At 39.8% G+C, this 17,512-nt stretch overlaps 2 protein-coding genes across 4 annotated transcripts; one reads left to right on the top strand and one right to left on the bottom strand.

Moving 5' to 3' along the window:
• Positions 1 to 5,370: 5,370 nt before the first annotated feature.
• Positions 5,371 to 8,424, top strand: cxcl19 (chemokine (C-X-C motif) ligand 19). Its single transcript, XM_006805505.2, has 3 exons — positions 5,371 to 5,463; positions 6,518 to 6,653; positions 7,906 to 8,424. The coding sequence occupies exons 1-3, from the start codon at positions 5,412 to 5,414 to the stop codon at positions 8,024 to 8,026; spliced, it is 309 nt and encodes a 102-aa protein (XP_006805568.2). The 5' UTR covers positions 5,371 to 5,411; the 3' UTR covers positions 8,027 to 8,424.
• Positions 8,425 to 10,491: 2,067 nt separating this feature from the next.
• On the bottom strand, positions 10,492 to 15,912 carry trmt10b (tRNA methyltransferase 10B). Of its 3 annotated transcripts, none has more exons than XM_087836584.1 (9): positions 15,863 to 15,912; positions 15,464 to 15,610; positions 14,220 to 14,328; positions 13,990 to 14,120; positions 13,726 to 13,878; positions 13,434 to 13,512; positions 11,303 to 11,370; positions 11,088 to 11,211; positions 10,492 to 11,002 (listed from the first exon to the last, which is right to left on the bottom strand). In XM_087836584.1, exons 2-9 carry the CDS (start codon positions 15,605 to 15,607, stop codon positions 10,878 to 10,880), a joined length of 933 nt encoding a protein of 310 aa, XP_087692710.1. In that variant the 5' UTR covers positions 15,608 to 15,610; positions 15,863 to 15,912; the 3' UTR covers positions 10,492 to 10,877. The 3 variants fall into 3 exon arrangements, with proteins under 3 accessions (XP_087692710.1, XP_087692714.1, XP_087692723.1); XM_087836588.1 differs by lacking the exon at positions 15,863 to 15,912 and adding an exon at positions 15,795 to 15,858; XM_087836597.1 differs by lacking the exon at positions 15,863 to 15,912 and adding an exon at positions 15,809 to 15,855.
• Between the last annotated feature and the right edge of the window lie 1,600 nt (positions 15,913 to 17,512).

Below are 17,512 nucleotides of genomic sequence, written 5' to 3'. Positions count from 1 at the left end.
AGATGGGAAACTGTGCAGGAAGTGTGGCTTTTATCGTGGTGGGAGCAAAACAGCAAAAGTCAGAGGGAATAAATGGCAATTTTTATCAAATGTGAAGCGTAGTTTTGATCTTCTGTTGTTGCTGGTTCAGTGAATTTTGATCGGAGACAAAACCTGCAGCTTCAGAATCTGTGAGCTGTCGGCTTTCAGCACCGAAGGCATGTCTGTGTCGGGTGAAAGAAGCCAACACCTCACAGATCCTGATGCATCAGGTCTGCCCTTTGTGTTTACGTCTTTGTGTGGAATCCGTTTATCTGCTGTCATTTACTGTTTTAGCTGTTTGGTGGGTGTTGAAATAGTTTGTGAGGTTAAACCTGAGATTCTGGCAAAATATATTTATATTTACAAATTGATTCAGGATTTAATGAATTGATATCGCTTTATTCAAGCTGAAATCTATTTTAATCAGAAAATCGATTATTGAAACCCACCCTAGTAGCCAAGCGGGGATTCAGGGTCACTTCCATCGCCACCTTGCTCAGAGAGAAAAGCTGGCCCCAGGGGAAATGACTGTCAAACACCACAATTTTGGTTTTCTTTTCATTTAAGATAAGAGAATTGCCCAAAAGCCATTCCTTGACTTCGCACATGCACTCTAGGAAGCAGTGCATGAGCAGTTATTATTAATCTCTGGCTCTCTTCCACAGCATGTCTTTTGTCCTGTCTTCCTCCCCTCACCCCAGGGTTGAGGCAGATTGCCGCTCCTCCCTGAGCCTGGTTCTGCGGAATAAACCGGCGATTTTCAGAGACTTTTTTTTCTTGCATTCTCAATGATTCATGCTTTCGTTTCACTCTAACAGTGGTGAATTTTAAAAAACAGTTTAATGAGTCACAGGTATGCAGCTGTGAAAAGTGCCCTGTCTTTTGCCTCCTTAGCCTGATCATGTTAAAAGATTATGGCGTTTCACTTCTCTGGAAGTAGATCAGCAATGCAAAAGATCCTTTATCTGCAAAACTCACATATGAGTGATTGGAGTGAGTCCAAAACGAGTGAACTGTGACGTCAAGTTCAACAGATACAAATGTCGGATGTAAAATATTTATTATCCAAGTTCTCAGTCAGAACTGAGTGTTTTTTTTCTCTTTCAAAGCTGTCACTTTGAAAGAGACTGATTAATGAGATTTGATGACTTACATCTGTCACCATTTTTCATTGTGGGTCAGCTGTTTCATAGTAGAGATCTGCTTCAAGCATGTGATTTCCTGTCACCACTACACTTAAAATGAAACTTTTTTGCCAGTATTTTTGTAAATTCTTGTCACGTCACACCTATAGGTTGTGTTCAGCTCAGTAGCAGTGTTATGTAAAAGTGCAGGTTATATACTCACCAACCACTTTGTTGGTTACACCTTGCTATCAAAGGTTTGGACCCTCTTTTGTCTTCAGGTCAGTCTTACTGCAATTTTTTGTGGCACAGTTTCAACAAGGTGCTGGAAACATTCCTCAGAGAGTTTGGTTCATATTGACATTGTAGAATCCCACAGATTAGATCTGGTGACTGTGGAGGTCATTTAAGTACAATGAACTCATGATGATTTGAGCTTTGACATGGTGTGTTATCCTGCTGTAGGCATACATCAGAAAATGGGTACACTGTGGTCATAAAAGGACGGACATGGTCAGCAAAAACACTCATTCTCAACAGAAACAAGAAAACTGTTTACATATTTAATACAGAATACATGTTTTCTATTTCTATTTCTATAAAAGTCAAACAGTAGAACCAGCATAATTTATAATCATTTATAATCATGCTCCACCTATACTCCAGATACCCACGGTGTGCCTCAAGGTTCTGTGCTCGGACCCCTACTCTTCACCATCTACACGCTCCACCTTGGTGATGCTCACTATTGTCTCTGCTTTCAGTCCTTTGCTGACACCATGCAGTACAAAACAATCTACACAGCTAACCACATAATCCTGAGTGAAATCAAACATGGATGTCATCTAACCCAGCAGTGACCAACCCCTGGGCAGCGAACCGGTACCGGTCCGTGAGTCGTTTGGTACCGGGCCGCGGGAGTTGTGGCTCGGGTGTGAAATGTATGGTTTTCAGGGTTTTTATCGGTTTTTAGCGTTATTTTGTTATCGTTTTTATCGTTAACTCTGTTTTCCTGGGTCTTTTCACGTGTGTTATGAATAAATCTTCTTTTTTTCGGTACCAGTACTAGTTTTATTTTGTTGTATTTATCCGCGACACGTTAAAGGCCGGTCTGTGAAAATATTGTCGGGCATAAACCGGTCCGTGGCGCAAAAAAGGTTGGGGACCGCTGATCTAACCTACTCAAGCTCAACAATAAGAGCTCTTGGTTGTGGCCCCCAAAGCTGTTCTCTAGAAGATCTGAGATCTGCTCATTAACGTAGACGATTGCCCCATCTCACCATCTTCGGAAGTTTACAGTTATACAAGTTGTTCTGGACTCCACACTTTCATTACAGGTTCATATCATATCTGTCACCAAAGCAGCTTTTTTTCCTGTTAATGAATGTCTCTTGACTTTGTCCATCACTCACCGGGTCATGTTAACGATTTCCTGCAAAGCCCCGGAGAGGCTCCAGTATGCCCAGACCTCAGCTTACCTTCAAATCCCTCAATGCCCTGGCCCCTCAGTACCTGTCTAACCTGCCGCACCCATACACACAGTCTTGGACGCTGTGATCCTCGGCCTTGGGTCTGTTGTCTGTCCCTCACATCAACCCCCAAACCTCCAAGCCTTCAATGTGCTTTTTGTTCATTTATATACTTTTCTAAAGTATCCTTGGGTTTCTTGAAAGGCACTCTACAAATCTAAGTTATTATTATTAGTGTTAGTAGTAGAATCTTCCCACGCGGGCCAAGTAGCTGAGCAAACACATGCTTTCATCTGCAGAGCTCTGCCATTAATAATCAGCCTGTCTTTTTCATCACCGTGTCATTTAAGATAAATGAAACAGAAGATTAGCTCAAATAATAACTCACCACATATTCTCTCTGTTTGCATGCTGATTAAAACAAATGATCTTAAACTAGTTTTTATACAACACTCAGAATTCTCATCATCTTTATTTACTGTAGTCACTGTAAGCCACAGCAATAAGTCCCAGTCTAACAATATGCCCACAGAGAAAGAGGAAAAATTCCCACTGACTTTATTTTTAAATGATGGCAAGTTTACCAAGTCATCCCGTAACGCATCATTTAATATGTTGAAGTCATGTGACTTGTGCGTGACCTATTATCATCCCACATTTACAATATTACCCAAACGTCTGCACGCAATTAATCATAAGGGAGACATATTTCATAACACAAACAAAAAAGATAGTGTCAGCTTTTTCTAATGACATGATGAATGTTAACCCTCGTCCCACCTATTGATTTTTGGCTATAGGAGCTGGAGTGGGCAAGTTATTTAGGTCTTTCTTTTTACCTTTCATTGTCAGACAAAATGCACAAACAAGCCAGTTACACAAATACAAAAACAAAAAGTAGTTGCTAAAATTGAAAAAAAGAAAAAAAAAGTGAGTTAAACACAAAAGAATTACAGCTCCACAACAAGCTGAACATAATCAACACATTACACACTCTCAGCATTCTTAAGTTATTCTTTCCACATCCTGTAATATTAGCAGAGTTGTATTAATAGCAGCCTGACAAACAACAAAATATAAACTTTTCTGTTAGCTCTGGTTTTGGTCGCCACCAGACGTGGAATGGAGTTTTATCTGTTTGCAGTGAGACTGAACCAAATCACACACACAAAAACAGCCCGTTGTATCAAAACAAAGAGCTGAAGGAGGCTAGAATATTACATTAAACCCATCTGACTGCTAAATTGGTCATAATAATGTGTTAGATTAATGCTATGCTCTTAGACTCTGTACTGTCTAAAGTACTGCTGCTTATTTGGTACCTTATAGATAGTGAGCTTAAATTTCTGGTGGCCATGTAATTTTGCACCTTAATGTACAGGTGCATTAATGGCCTGTTAAAAAGAGATGCAAGATAGACTTACACTTGATACACTTGATGTATTACAGCTGCATCTGACCCAACTGAGGTCTACCAGTTAGCCTGCACTGTTTTTACAAAGGTTTCCATTAATGGTCAAATACTTTGTTTAGTTATAGTGAAAAAGCTGTAAAAGGCTTAATTTTAAAACAGTACATTGTGGTACAATGTGAAACCAGAGCACAGGGTAAAAAATGGAAGAAAATTGGTACTTTTAACTTAAATGAACTTTAAAACTTTACATTTTAAACCTATATGATCTCTCTTGGCCCTCAAAAATGACCACAGAGATCCCGAAGTCTAGCATCTGTGTAGCTACACCTGTATACATAGAAACTGACTTTTCCTGGAGTCACAGTTTCACTGTTTCAAGAATTATATGAGTTACGCCTTTCACACTGAAAACATACATATACATAAACAACATAGTGTCTACTGTGCACTGGCTCAGCCGTACATCTGCTCCTAAAGGTCAAAGGTCACTCTTTTGAGTATTCCAGTGTTCACGACAGTGAGGACAGATAGTTTCAGAGAGACGTGAAGGAGGCCATGTTTGTCTACTCACAACTACCTAAACAACTGTCTGCCACCTACAATCCAGTCTTGAGTTCTCAGGCGTTTCGACCCGCGCTCACACCTCGCCTCAGGTGACCTCAGGAGGTCACATGTTAGGACGCCGCAAGGTCTCACGGTTGTTTCAATGGTTGGCTCTGGTGACGGTGAGAACCTATGCCTTTTTTCACACTTGGGCACATGAGATGACTCACATGATCATTAGTGACTCAACCACCCATAGAACCAGGACAAATGGGGATGTTTGTGAAACTTGTATTTGTAGGACTGGACCTGTATCACAGTTTCAGTTGTACTACGGCTGCATAAACTACGATAAACTGAGATTGTTTACAAAACTGTGTCTGCTGATCTTTTTCCTCTTTCAGTGTGAGAAGGGGGATCACAGAGTTTACACAGAGTGTTGTGCTTCTGCAGAATTGTGACAAACAGAAGGAACTCGCAGCTTTTTCCTGGACACCCAGACATACATGTCCCATCTGTGTGGTTCATTTCTGGGACTGCTGACCGCAGCAAGCATGGTGTCTAACCTCAGTCGGGCCTCTGATCGTCCCCTGAACCCACCGTCCCATGACTGCCTTCTGCTGCACATGTGAATGCAACAAAATGAAACCAACGTGCACACTCACACATACCTCTCTGTGTGTATGTTTTTCAAAATTAATTGCAGAAGTTCACAACAATCACATGATTAGATGTATGTATAAATATTAGAGTGCAGATGCATGAAAACAGTTACAACAGCTGGAATACATCAGTCTGTGTTCAACAACAGAGCAAGCAGCCGCGTCAGCAAGAAACAAGATGAAACTCTGCGTACTGATTGTGTATGGGACCCTGCTCGTCCTCAGCCACGGTAAGAACTGGATCACTACACAGTAAGAAGTTTCTGTGTGAATAAACATTTCTGTTCTCTGGAAAGCGTAACGTGACCTTAATGTTTAGAAATTAAATTTGCTGGTGGAAACAGAAATAGGGAGAATATTTTTCCACATCTCTGCACGAAAATGGGAATTCATTTTCAAATACTGCATGACAAGAACAAAAAAAAAAAAAAAAAAGATTCATTGCTTACTAGAAATGTTTAAATCCACAAATACTTTTCAATAGTCATTTAAAATAAAATGCTAATTTAATGGATTTCACAGGTAGGATAGTTAAAAAGATTTAAAGTGCACACAAATGTGTACATTTCCCTCTATTTGAAAGTGTGTTTTGGAATTATTATTATTTTTTATTGACTTATAAAAAAGAATACAAATGGATTAAAACTTTAACTAATAGAAAACCTTACTGAGCATTTTCCGGGCCCTTTTTTGTCCATGTGACTTTTCTAAGTGGTGTCACATTTCAGCGTGATCGTGACTGTTTCACCATTTATTACGGTACGTCTTTCAGTTCTTCAGTAAGAATGGAGAACGCCTTTGTGCGAGTATTTTACAAACAGGAAGATGACTGGAAGAGCAAAAAAAAAAAAGGGAAGAGCTTTTCTTAAGAATGTCAAAACACCAACTTGGGAGGAGATGATGAAACGTGCTGTTGGGAAGCTTTCCAATCACTGAGTTGTAGTTGTGTGTGTGTGTGTGTGTGTGTGTGTTACACTGACTGCCAAGCGAACTTTGGCACAGGCTGGCTTTGCTTCTTCCCAGCATGACTTCTTCTCCCTCCCCCCCCTCAGTTTCAATGAAACATGTAAAGCGCATGACTCATCTTGTTTAGAGCTGCTTTAAGTTTTCTTTGGGACTGGAGAATAATACAAGCTCTAAAACACAAACATCACCCTGAAAACATCCACATGACCTTTGAAGTAAACGAAAGCTTGATTGATGTCTTCAAGTTTATATTCAAGTTCACGGGAGGTGAGAAAGAAAAGATAAAGCTGTTTGCTGTCAAATGTGTGCTGACGATAGGGATGCCGCCAATCAGCCGTGACTACAACACGCACTGCCGCTGCCTGCAGGTGGAGTCGAGGATCATCCCTCCAGACACCCTGAGGAGCATCAAGCTGTTCCCTGAGGGGCCTCACTGCCCGGACACAGAAGTCATGTAAGTCAGCCTGTCACAATCACCCTTTAAATCTAAAGGCTTATTATAAAAATGGGATTAGATGTCTCACATAAACAATTTAGAATTAGATGCTTTTAAAAAAGTTTATAAAATTTTAAAATTTTATAAAAAAAAAAAAAATTTATAAAAACGTTTTTTTGGAACATTTGGTCCCCAGTATTTTAAACAATCTTGATTAAGTCTTGTGTAAACACTGTAAGCTGTATATAATTCATGGATTGATTTAAATAAATACAAATAAATACAAAAGGAAACTTATTTTGAGCTCGATCTGGCAAATCTCTTACATTTTTGCTTAAAAGTTTAAAAAGATTTGTGCCAATTAAGATTTCTGTAAATTATAAATTATGTGCATTTGATCTACTGTCATTTTTAATCTCTTTCCCCGATTTAAGGGACATTATTTACATTTTTTCATGTTGCATCGCATTTTTCGATCTTCCAGCCAAACTGGGAGTATCATCGCTCTTAAACACAATTCTAAATGTAACCTTAAAAAATAACACCATAGCATATTGTTTTTTAAGCCAAATAAATCAATTAACTAATTAATTAACTAGAAACTTATTTTATGGAAAACACTGAAGGCCTTTTGTTAAAAGCTGGCAGCAGTATTATTTGTTGAAACATGTTTAATGACGCTCATACAAACAGAGCATTAATAACATCGTTAATCAAACTGCCTGGAGGGTACTTGGCTGGAATTAAACTCTGGGATCTGCTTACACAGATCAGATTTTCTCTCCATGAAGTTCCAGTAAACCCTCTTGGAACTGTTTCTCAACACTTTTTACATTTTTGTATAACTTCACAGTGAGTTCACATGAAAACACTGAGGTTTGTCCTGCGGAGATCAGCTCCACACAGAGTTTGTGTTTTCAGTCAACAGGTTCACTCTCATTTCTTTGATTGCACCATGTTGTCTTTAATCACCCGAGTGTTCAGTCTCAGTGACGATTTTATCGATAGCTGGTTTGATTACTGTAATCTGTGAACTGCACATGGATTTTCACTTGAAATTGTTATAATTCCCCCAACGTTTAATATGTTCTTTTTGGTTCTTTTAATTCCTGGTAACTGTCTTGTGATTGCAGTTTGACGATTTTGTGGGGAAAATAATTTAAATAAAGCGAATCAGATGCTGGCTGGCAGATCCAAAGTATCACAGAGAGGTTTGCACTGAGGACTACTTTCCTTTAAGCATTGACTGACTGTAATTCTCTTTAATCAGAGCTGGACTGGCAAACGGAGCAAAGGTTTGTCTGAACCCTCATTCCTCCTGGGTGAAGAAGCTGATCAACTTCTTTCTGGAGAAACAGCAGACGGGAATGACCTCCAAGAAACGGGCATAAATCCTGCAGTTGTCTGCAGCTACCTGACCACTGAGCCATGACTGAAGCCAATATTTAACCCACTTTGGCTTTTTGTTTTTCTTTTTTTTTTTTTTGCTACTTTATTTTATTTCTCCTGATTGTTTATTTCTGAATATTTTACACCAATATATGGAATAACACTGATTTTAGAAAAAGAAAAGCTTCCAGTTTTCAGGGTGTTAAAGGAAAAAACCCACCAGTCAAGTGATTGTATGAGCAGATCTTGCATGTAGCATTAAATATGTAGCACTGTAATACGTAACACTGCACTTCCTTTTTTTCTACTTCCTTTGGTGAATCTTCTTGATCAGCAGCAACAAATGATTTAATGCTAAATAAACACTCAGATCAATGCAGTTATTGCATAATGAAAATTAAGTTGCTGCAAAGAAAATAAAAATGTTTGAAAACTAAAATGTGTTTATTGTTTATTCCAGCAGCCAACTCATGTTTGGCCACATAAAACATCATAAAAAACATTTTTAATATGTTTATTATGGGTTTTTTTTTTTAACATGTCAGCATATTATCACTGAAAAACGTGTGACATTCTTGATGCAATGACGCTTCAACTTTCCACATCAGCTCTTTTTTATGAATGCATCTCTGTTTTAGCCGTTTGGCACTCTTAATATCAGATTTCAGAAAACTGCACTTTCAGGAGAAACATCTGAACAGCATTTAAGCATTAAAACTCTAAACATGCATTATTATGTACAGTATATCTGACCCATCGGGGTCATTAGCACCAAATAAAGTAAAAGATTGTGTTGATCCACAAGAAGAGCAATGCACCAAAACCCACACATATTAACATTTACATAATATAAAAGCAAAACTTCAGATGTGACAGGACTGCTCGTAATTCAAAGTTGAATCCTCAAACCTGATATTTAAAAAAAAAAAAAGAATTTGAATGTAATTCAAGTCATATCCTTCTTTCTTCACGATTCCTGCCACCTGTGTTCTTGTCCTTAGCACACTCCAGCCTGGCTTAAAAGCATCTCCTCTGTAAGCTCTCACTGCATTCCTGTGCAGTGATTGTCTTCTTTGAGGCTACACTTTGTAGCTTTGAAATCTTTGGCTTCCTGCATCTATTATTTAGGCAGACAGATGAGATACCCCTAATATAGTGCTGTGAGCACATTAGCCTCAGACCAGCTGTTAAAACCTGTCTGTCTGTTTGTTTGCTGCGAGGGGCAGCCAATCAAAGAAAGTCTGTTTTATAAGAATAGATTAACTGAGAGTCTGCACCAAGGACCAGTATAAGGTGATTCCGGATATTTTGAACCGTGAATCATGCAAAGCTACCCTGGATCTGGAGATGAGCATCAGAGGTCCAGTTTAAATATGCATTATATACAATTTGGGTATTTGTTTTATAATATTTGCATTTTTTTAATTAACTCATCCTATGTTAGCTAGAACAGAGTCCGGCCTATTTAACCACTAAAACTGTTTTTTCTTTGCATAAATTCTGTTTGATAATAATGTGCTTTAGCAATCGTGGCTCAAGAGTTGGGAGTTCGCCTTGTAATCAGAAGGTTGCCGGTTCAAGCCCCGGCTCGGACAGTCTCGGTCGTTGTGTCCTTGGGCAAGACACTTCACCCGTTGCCTACTGGTGGTGGTCAGAGGGCCCGGTGGCGCCAGTGTCCGGCAGCCTCGCCTCTGTCAGTGCGCCCCAGGGTGGCTGTGGCTACAATGTAGCTTGCCATCACCAGTGTGTGAATGTGTGTGTGAATGGGTGGATGACTGGTTGTGTAAAACGCTTTGGGGTCCTTAGGGACTAGTAAAGCGCTATACAAATACAGGCCATTTTTTATGCTTTGTAAAACTGCAAATTGAAAGTGCAACAATAATTATATTTTAGCATTAAAAGTATAATTTCCAATTAAAGAGCTTGCTCATACTGGTGGACTAAACAGAAGCATAAAAAATATTCTGGTAATTACCAATAATGTTAATTAAGGGTAGCTGTGGCATAAACCTTACACTTGATGGTGATTTGGTTCATTTCTTTTAAGCACTGTAAGTTCTCTGGACTTAGAACATCACTAAGACCTGTTAGTGAAACTGCCAAATAATAGTGTAGACAACATTTACCAAAAGATTAGTGGAAAAACAACAAGCGGACTAAACTTCTATTTTAAAAAAGGGTTAACTGTAACTTGGCAAATACAATGAAAATTAAAGACTCAGCCTCACTGCGGTTTGAGTCACATTTCCCTAAAACTGAATAATAGAGTTCCTGGAAAGAGCACAGCCATTTTTTTGCAATCTGAGACATAAAAATCATTCTGTGTAAGTCTGCCAGGTTGTAAAATTGCAATAAAAAACTTTTTTACTTAATATTATTACAGAAGTAAGATTTATCCGAGAGTGTTTTTTTTAAAACTCTGTTTATACACATGAAGTTTAAAAAATACAGTGTCTATAGAGACATTCATATAAAGCAAGATTTTCAGTGCAAAACACTTCACTGTTGGTCCATTTTAAGAAATGTAATCATCTTTCTATATACATATAAATTATACTCATAATGCTGCCGTTCACAGAAGCTGAAGTTGGAGAATAACAAATAAAGGCACTATGAAGACTCTAGGAAAACAGTAAAACAGTCAAAAATGCTCTTGCGTGTGTTCCCTGCAGTCACTTTAAAGCTAATAAACATCTGTCAGTGTTAAAATGACCGAACAGCAGCGCGCTGTCCTCTTTAACCAGGCACAGCTCCTACCAGCAGCATGAAGAGTCTTCCTCTAACAATGTCCTTTCACAGGAGTTTCAGTAGTTGATATGAAATTAAATGAAGTCATTATTCTACGCGATGAGTCTATGTTGCAGGAGGAGGCAGCAAATCGCCTGCTGCAACCACATAACCCTTCCCTGGAGGAAACCACGTCTGCAGGGCTTCCATCCAGCTGCCGGTGTCGCAGAAAGTCAACAAGATGTCAAACACTGCGGACACAGGAAAACTTTATTACCCAAAGCAGGTGGTAAAGATCTTTAAGTGTCCTCTGGACAAAACAAAATATTTGCTTGCCTTGATTAACAGCCAGGATCTTTGAGTGGAAATTCTTCACGTTGTCTTTTTTCACCATGTACTCGTCTATAGGCAGCCTCGCTGTGCGGACGCTCAGCTCTCCGGCTCTGGACAGGCTCAACTTCTGCAGAGGAGAAAAAAAACCTACTGGATATAATACTTACAGTCCTACTCTATGCGATGTCTGTGTTATGATCAGTTTTACAGAAAAATACCTTCTGGATGCTTTCATCCACCAGACCACCGAGGACGTAAACCTTGTCAGCATCCACGGATTCCAACGCTGAAAACAAAGGAGGGAAAAAATACCTTAATGAATGTCAGCAAATTATATAATGTACATGAGCTCACTGGCTACTGTATTAGGTACATCTTCCTAGTACTGGGTTGAACCCTCTTTTTTTTTCTTTTAATTCTCCATGGCACAGATTCAACAAGGTGCTGATAACATTACTCAGAGGTTTTGGTCCATATTGACATGAGAGCATCGCACAGATGCTGCAGGTTTGTCTGCTGCACATCAACAATCTGAATCTCCTGTTCCACCACATCCCAAAGATGCTCTACTGAGATGTGGGGACTGCAGAGGTCATTTAGGTTCAGCAAACTCATGTTCAAGAAACCAGGTTGAGATGTTTTGAACTTTGTGGACGCGGCCAACAGAGGATGGCACACTGTGGTCATAAAGGGTTGGACGTGGATGGCATCAATACTCAGGCAGGCTGTGGTGATTAAATGATGCTCAGTTTGTACTAAGGGGCACAAAGTGTGCCAAGAAAATATTTCCCACATTATTACACCATTACTGCACTGCCTTGTCTGAACAGTTACAACTTTTTAGACAAGGTAGGATGGATCCATGCATTCATGTTGTTGACCCTACCATCTGAATGTTGGACACATTTTCCTGATCTTCTTTTGTCCAGTTTAGGCGAGTCTGTGTGAACTGCAGCCTCAGTTTCCTGCTCTGACAGCAGTGCTCTTCTACATAGCTTGGTTGTGACAAGTGATCGTCTGATATCAACACATCATTTTCACCCAGAGATCTGCCACTCACTGGATATTTTCTCTGTTTCGGGCCATCCTCTGTCAACCCCAGAGACGACAGCTTCAGAAATACTCAGACCAGCCTGTCTGACAACAACTGTGCCACCTTCAAAGTCACTTAAATCACCTTTCTTCCTCACTCTGATGCTCAGTTTGCATTTCAGCAGGTCGTCTTCACTAGTGATGGTGAGATGAAGCCTCATGATGACCTGAAGCTTTCCACCCAATTGGTCGACTCATGGTTCGAAGCATTGTGATGATTCATTTGCTCTACTGCGCCATCAAGTGGACAATTCAAGTGAAGCGGGCTCTGTGATTATAATGACGTGTAAACCTCTAAACTGAATAAATAAATTGTTTTCTTGGTTATTTATCCCGAATGTTGTCTCAATATGTGTGATACAAAAGAGAAAGTGGAAACTATCAGGACAGAGTTTTAGCCTCAGACAGTCAGTCAATAGTATAATTCAGATCATAGATCAGTACATTTGCATATTTTTATAACTATAAAAAGAAAGCTGACACTTTCGAGACTTTATCTAATGTGTAAGCATCACAGCAGATGCCTTAGATTAGAATCAGTGAGCTGTCGGCTTTCAGCCCCGATCGTGTCCGTGCTGTCTGGTGAGAAAGGCGACATCTCACTGATTCTGATGCGTCAGCGCTTTGTGTTTTTGCACGTCTGCACGTCTTTGTGCAGAATCGGTGTACCTGCTCTCATTTACTGTTTTAGCTGTTTGGTGGTGGTTGAAATGTAGTAATATTTATATTAAAAATCGAGCCTCGAACGTCACTGCATACGTAATCAAAGCAAGCCTCGATACGCGCTTCACAGAAACGCCCCCGAGATTACCCAACACACGATTCGACGCTTCGACACACAGGACACACCACTAGTCTTCACCATGTCTGAATTAATGAATGGGCTTAGTTACAGTGATGTGATTGGGTGATTAGATATTTGTGTAAAAGAGCAGTTGAACAGGTGTGCCTAATAAAGCGGCCACTGAGTGTACATCTTGTGGAATATTTTTGTTTCTCTGTAAATATTTTATTTATTTATTTTTAGTGTTTTAATGCTGTTTTCTATTAATTTCATCTTATTAAAGTTCCACATAACGAGAAAGTAATTTTGAAAATAATATTAATGAAACGCTAAACAGGAGCGGGACAAGCAGCAGCAAACATGACAGCCAAATGGCGCCACCTGCTGGACCAATAATGCATTTCAAGAGCAAAACAAAGACATAAATGAAATCTAATCGAATTTAAAGCATCTTTGCTCAAATTTTTTCACACCTTCTTCAGCATCTGGAGTGAGGTAGACAACCGATTCTGGAGGAAACAGGTCCAGACAGCTTTCGTCTGTTATATCCATCTGAACAAAACAAACACAGGAGACATGGCAACAATCAGCACCTGCTCATAAAACACTGCGACAATTTTGGTTAAAACATTTTGAGAAACCTAATCCTTTAATGAGTGAATTACAGTCCTATAAATGCTTACATGCAAATTGTTTTAAAGATTTGCTGAAGGGTTTATTCACTTAAAATCCCTTTAACTGTAAAAACAAACTTATATATATCACCGTGTAGTTGAGGAAGCCGTCATTCATTCGCACGCACTCTCTGTAGAGACGGCTGTCCTCTCTCAGGTCTGTCAGAAACAGGTGAAACGGTCGGGTCGCCTTCTTATTCGACCCGTAGAGTCGCCTCAGCTGGCCTGCCAGTCGGCTTATCTCCTGAAACAACAAAACGTGCATTGTTGGAGGTGAATAAACACCACCTTCTTAAATGAAAGGAGTTTTTTTGGTAAGTTGAACACGTTGTAAGGTTTTTCATTGTCCACCGACCTTATCAGACATGCAGTCTGTCATACTTAGGTCGACGCAGAGCTTGAGCCCCGTGGACCGAGCCTCAGCTAGACGCTCTTTAGTGATCGCCTTCATGACCCGCTTGGTAAACTGACGCTCTGTGCTAGCACCTGAATGTCAAAGAACACACAGGAAAGGGACAGATGCTGTGATGTCACCAGCTGGAGACGTTCAGTTCCTCCTTAAGCTTCTCTTTGTTTTCTCTTTACCGGACTCCAGCTCACGATTCATCTTCCTCCTCAGCTTCTCTTCTTTCCTCCTGCTCTTCTTCGCAGCCACTTGCTTCTCCCAGTGCCGCTGCTTCCTCAGGACATTCCTCTGTTCATTAAACAGACAAATAACTGTGAGCACAGCAATAATCCTCTCGAGTGTCAAGATATTAGAGGCACTGTTGGAAAAAAGCTGTTCTTTCAGCTCCTCTCTTTAGGGATCGTCACAGCACATCACTCTGCCTCCATCTCACCCTGTTCCTGCCATCCTCCTCTGTCACAGCAACCCTCAACATGTCCTCCTTCACTACATCCCTGAATCTTCTCTGAGGTCCTCCTCTTTTCTTCCTGCCTGGTAGCTTCATCTTCAACATCCCTTGTCCAATACATCAACCATCCCTGCTCTGCACATGTCTCTAACTTCACCTCTAAACTGCTCAACCTGAGTTGTCCCACTGATGTCTCTTTATGTCAGTGCCACTGCCTCCAAACCATCATCGCTACCAGACCAGTAATCCACTTAAACTACAGGAAACCAGATTCACTAATAAATGTTGTCATTGTCTTTAATCCTGACATTAATCTGCTGTACATCATCAAATTAAGCGTACAAGCACGTGGTCCCACACCTGGGTGTAGAAATGAAAGAGGATCATCATCTCATATCATGTTGACCTCAAACCTTTATTTAGCAGTTTTCAGACCCCTGGATAAAAAAGTGTAATTTAAAAATTAAGTAATTTAGTGATATCTGCAATTCAGATGATGAAGGAAGCCTCAACTGTTTCAAAATGTTAATAATAGCATGTAAAGCTCTGCGTGGCCGAGCCGCAGACCTGCTGAGACCTTGATCCTCTGATCGGTGCTTCCTATCTGCTCCCTGCTCTCATTTTAAAACCAGAGGCGATCACACTTTTCAAGCTGTAGCTCCTAAACACTGGAACAGCCGTCAGTTCAGCAGAATCTGTGGTTTGTTTTAACAAGACTGCTGAAAACTCATTTTTATAGGTTTGTTTTTCTTTAATCCTTGTTCTATTATTTGGGGATTTCTGTTCCTTTAATGTGTGTGTGGAAGTGTGAATACAGGAACTGTAAGACCATATGTTTGATTATGTGTTTTTATTATGGGCCATGATGACTGATTCTTAATGTGTGCTTCCATTCAAACTGTGACGCACTGTGAGCCCTTTAAATGTGCTACACTAATAAAGTGACTATCATTAGTATTATCACTGTGCACTCACAGAACAGGGCAGGTCTTCTCTCCCGGGCTTGGTGTCCACAGCATCTGTCTCCACGTCGATGTGAAGCAGATCCATGAGCTCTGAAGTTCCATTCAGCTGCACTTCACTCGTTTCCGGTTTAGTATGAGCCATCCCAGCAGGCATGCCCTGCAAACACACACAAAAGAAACGTGACGCTCTTCTTTAAATGTCCACGCATTTCTCATGTTCTGTGGTTCATCTTGAGGTAGCTGCAGACTTTGAAACAGAGTCCGTGCGTGTGTGTGTGTGTGGAGACATTTCAGGAATTCCGTGTTTGTGCTGCTGTTTAAACCAAACTATAAACACATACAGAAATTACTCAACGCCACATTAACAGCAACATTGCAGGTTCAACAGGAGAGAGAGCAGCGAACATGCCTGAGCCGGGAGATGAGTCGCCTCACAGCCTCCAGTTACCGAACATGTGAGCGGCGCAGTTGAATGACGTAAGCGTAAACAATATGGAAGAGGCGGGTCAACATGATAAAAAAAAATAGGATTAATGCACTGTAACTCTTTATTGATCGGTCCAGAGCAACATAAACCCATTATTTGTTATTTTTTATGGTTTTATATTATATTTAAAAAACGTGGACAAAAAAACAGGATTACTGTCAGATAGTTTGCTTTTACACTAAACAGCCAGTAGAGGGCGGTGTCACTTAATATGAAAAGAATGCTGAAGGATGGATGGACCCTTCATTTTGCTCTTTCACAGCATTCAAACCAGCACGTTTCTATCAAGAGTGTCTGCCTCATATCACAGTCTTTATATTTATCTTGTTTAGCTCCTTATTCTATTATATTCAGGTTTTCTTACAGAGGACTCTACTATTTTATTTAAATCTCTCTATGTTGAGCTCCTTAATTTTATAATATTTTAAATGTTTAACCCTTCATTTTGATTTTTCTTGTTTATGCTGTGTTTTATTTTACTGAGCTGTTCTTCTACGTTTAAGCGTTGTTTGCTATAGGTCATCTTTAATGTTGTGGCTCCTATAATGCAGGACTTTCCCAGCTTTGTGATGAAAACCACTTGTGCCAAGATTTTACAGTGATGCTGTGTAATTGTTCCCGCAGTTCAGTTTCCTGGGATTGTTAGCCGGTCGAGCTGGCCTGTCGGTCCCACTCGCAGTTCAGATTATTTAAATCCATGTGCCTGAAGAGGAAATTAGTGGACATGGATTACTTTTATTTTTATTGGACAAAAAGAAAAACTGCTACAGGACATAAACATCTGCATTATGCTGCTAACACAGCAGTCTCTTTGCGAGCAGCTGCACAGACAGCATGCTAACACTAATGTTAGTCAAGAAGAATGGTAAGTATGCGAAAATGTGTTTCAAGTCATTTTATGGGGAAACACAAACGTAATCTAACGAATTGTACGACAAATTACTTTCTCCTAGAGTAATTAGGTAATGCATTGCTTTACTTTTAAGAGAAGTGTTCTGTGCATTATGTGTAACACATTCCTTTTTTGAGTAATTACCCCACCACTGATCACAGCAAAGCGTTATAAATTAAGCTTGTGTTTACTTTTAATTCACGTCCTAATTAAGCAAAAATCCTGCAATTTATGTGTTTTATTACCCGCAGACTCAGTTTAGACCTTAGTATGGATGGTTAATCAAATAAATATTTTATTGTTGTATCTGTTTACTTGTGGCATGGGAAAGGTTAATAATTTGGCGATTTTCATGAAGCTGTGAAGTAGCAGAAACCCCACTCTAAACATCAAAATCTTGTTATTGAACATGTAATATAGCTCCATGTGAGCTTTGCTGAAATGTAGGAAGTTACATGACTTTAATTGTTTTTACTCAATTAGCAGTTTAAGCTATTGCTGATTAATGGTGGCTTGTAATCAAACGTCATCCCTCTCTGCTTGTGTTTACCTGACAGCTGCCACAGACAGATCCAAAGAGACTAGAGACTTTCTGAAAGGATAATTAATAACTCTAAGCTTTTGTTATGGAGAGTACTTTTCCATATCTGTAATTACTGTTGTTTTGGCACACAAAAAAG

Source organism: Neolamprologus brichardi, chromosome 3 (genome assembly GCF_056152115.1).
Source record: "Neolamprologus brichardi isolate AB-2024 chromosome 3, ASM5615211v1, whole genome shotgun sequence".
In the NCBI taxonomy this organism is placed as follows: Eukaryota; Metazoa; Chordata; class Actinopteri; order Cichliformes; family Cichlidae; genus Neolamprologus; species Neolamprologus brichardi.
The sequence above is the reverse complement of the archived record's forward strand: the minus strand, read 5'-3'. Positions and strand labels throughout refer to the sequence as shown.

Bases quoted from the DNA above. Each gene is read 5' to 3' on its own strand.
- cxcl19 (XM_006805505.2), top strand. From the start codon at position 5,412: ATGAAACTCTGCGTACTGATTGTGTATGGGACCCTGCTCGTCCTCAGC. The intron at 5,464-6,517 runs GTAAGAACTGGA...TGCTGACGATAG, and splicing joins CCTGCTCGTCCTCAGCCACG to GGATGCCGCCAATCAGCCGT. The intron at 6,654-7,905 runs GTAAGTCAGCCT...CTCTTTAATCAG, and splicing joins TGCCCGGACACAGAAGTCAT to AGCTGGACTGGCAAACGGAG.
- trmt10b (XM_087836584.1), bottom strand. From the start codon at position 15,607: ATGCCTGCTGGGATGGCTCATACTAAACCGGAAACGAGTGAAGTGCAG. The intron at 13,879-13,989 runs GTCGGTGGACAA...TTGTTGTTTCAG, and splicing joins CAGACTGCATGTCTGATAAG to GAGATAAGCCGACTGGCAGG. The intron at 11,003-11,087 runs GCAAGCAAATAT...CTGTGTCCGCAG, and splicing joins GATCCTGGCTGTTAATCAAG to TGTTTGACATCTTGTTGACT.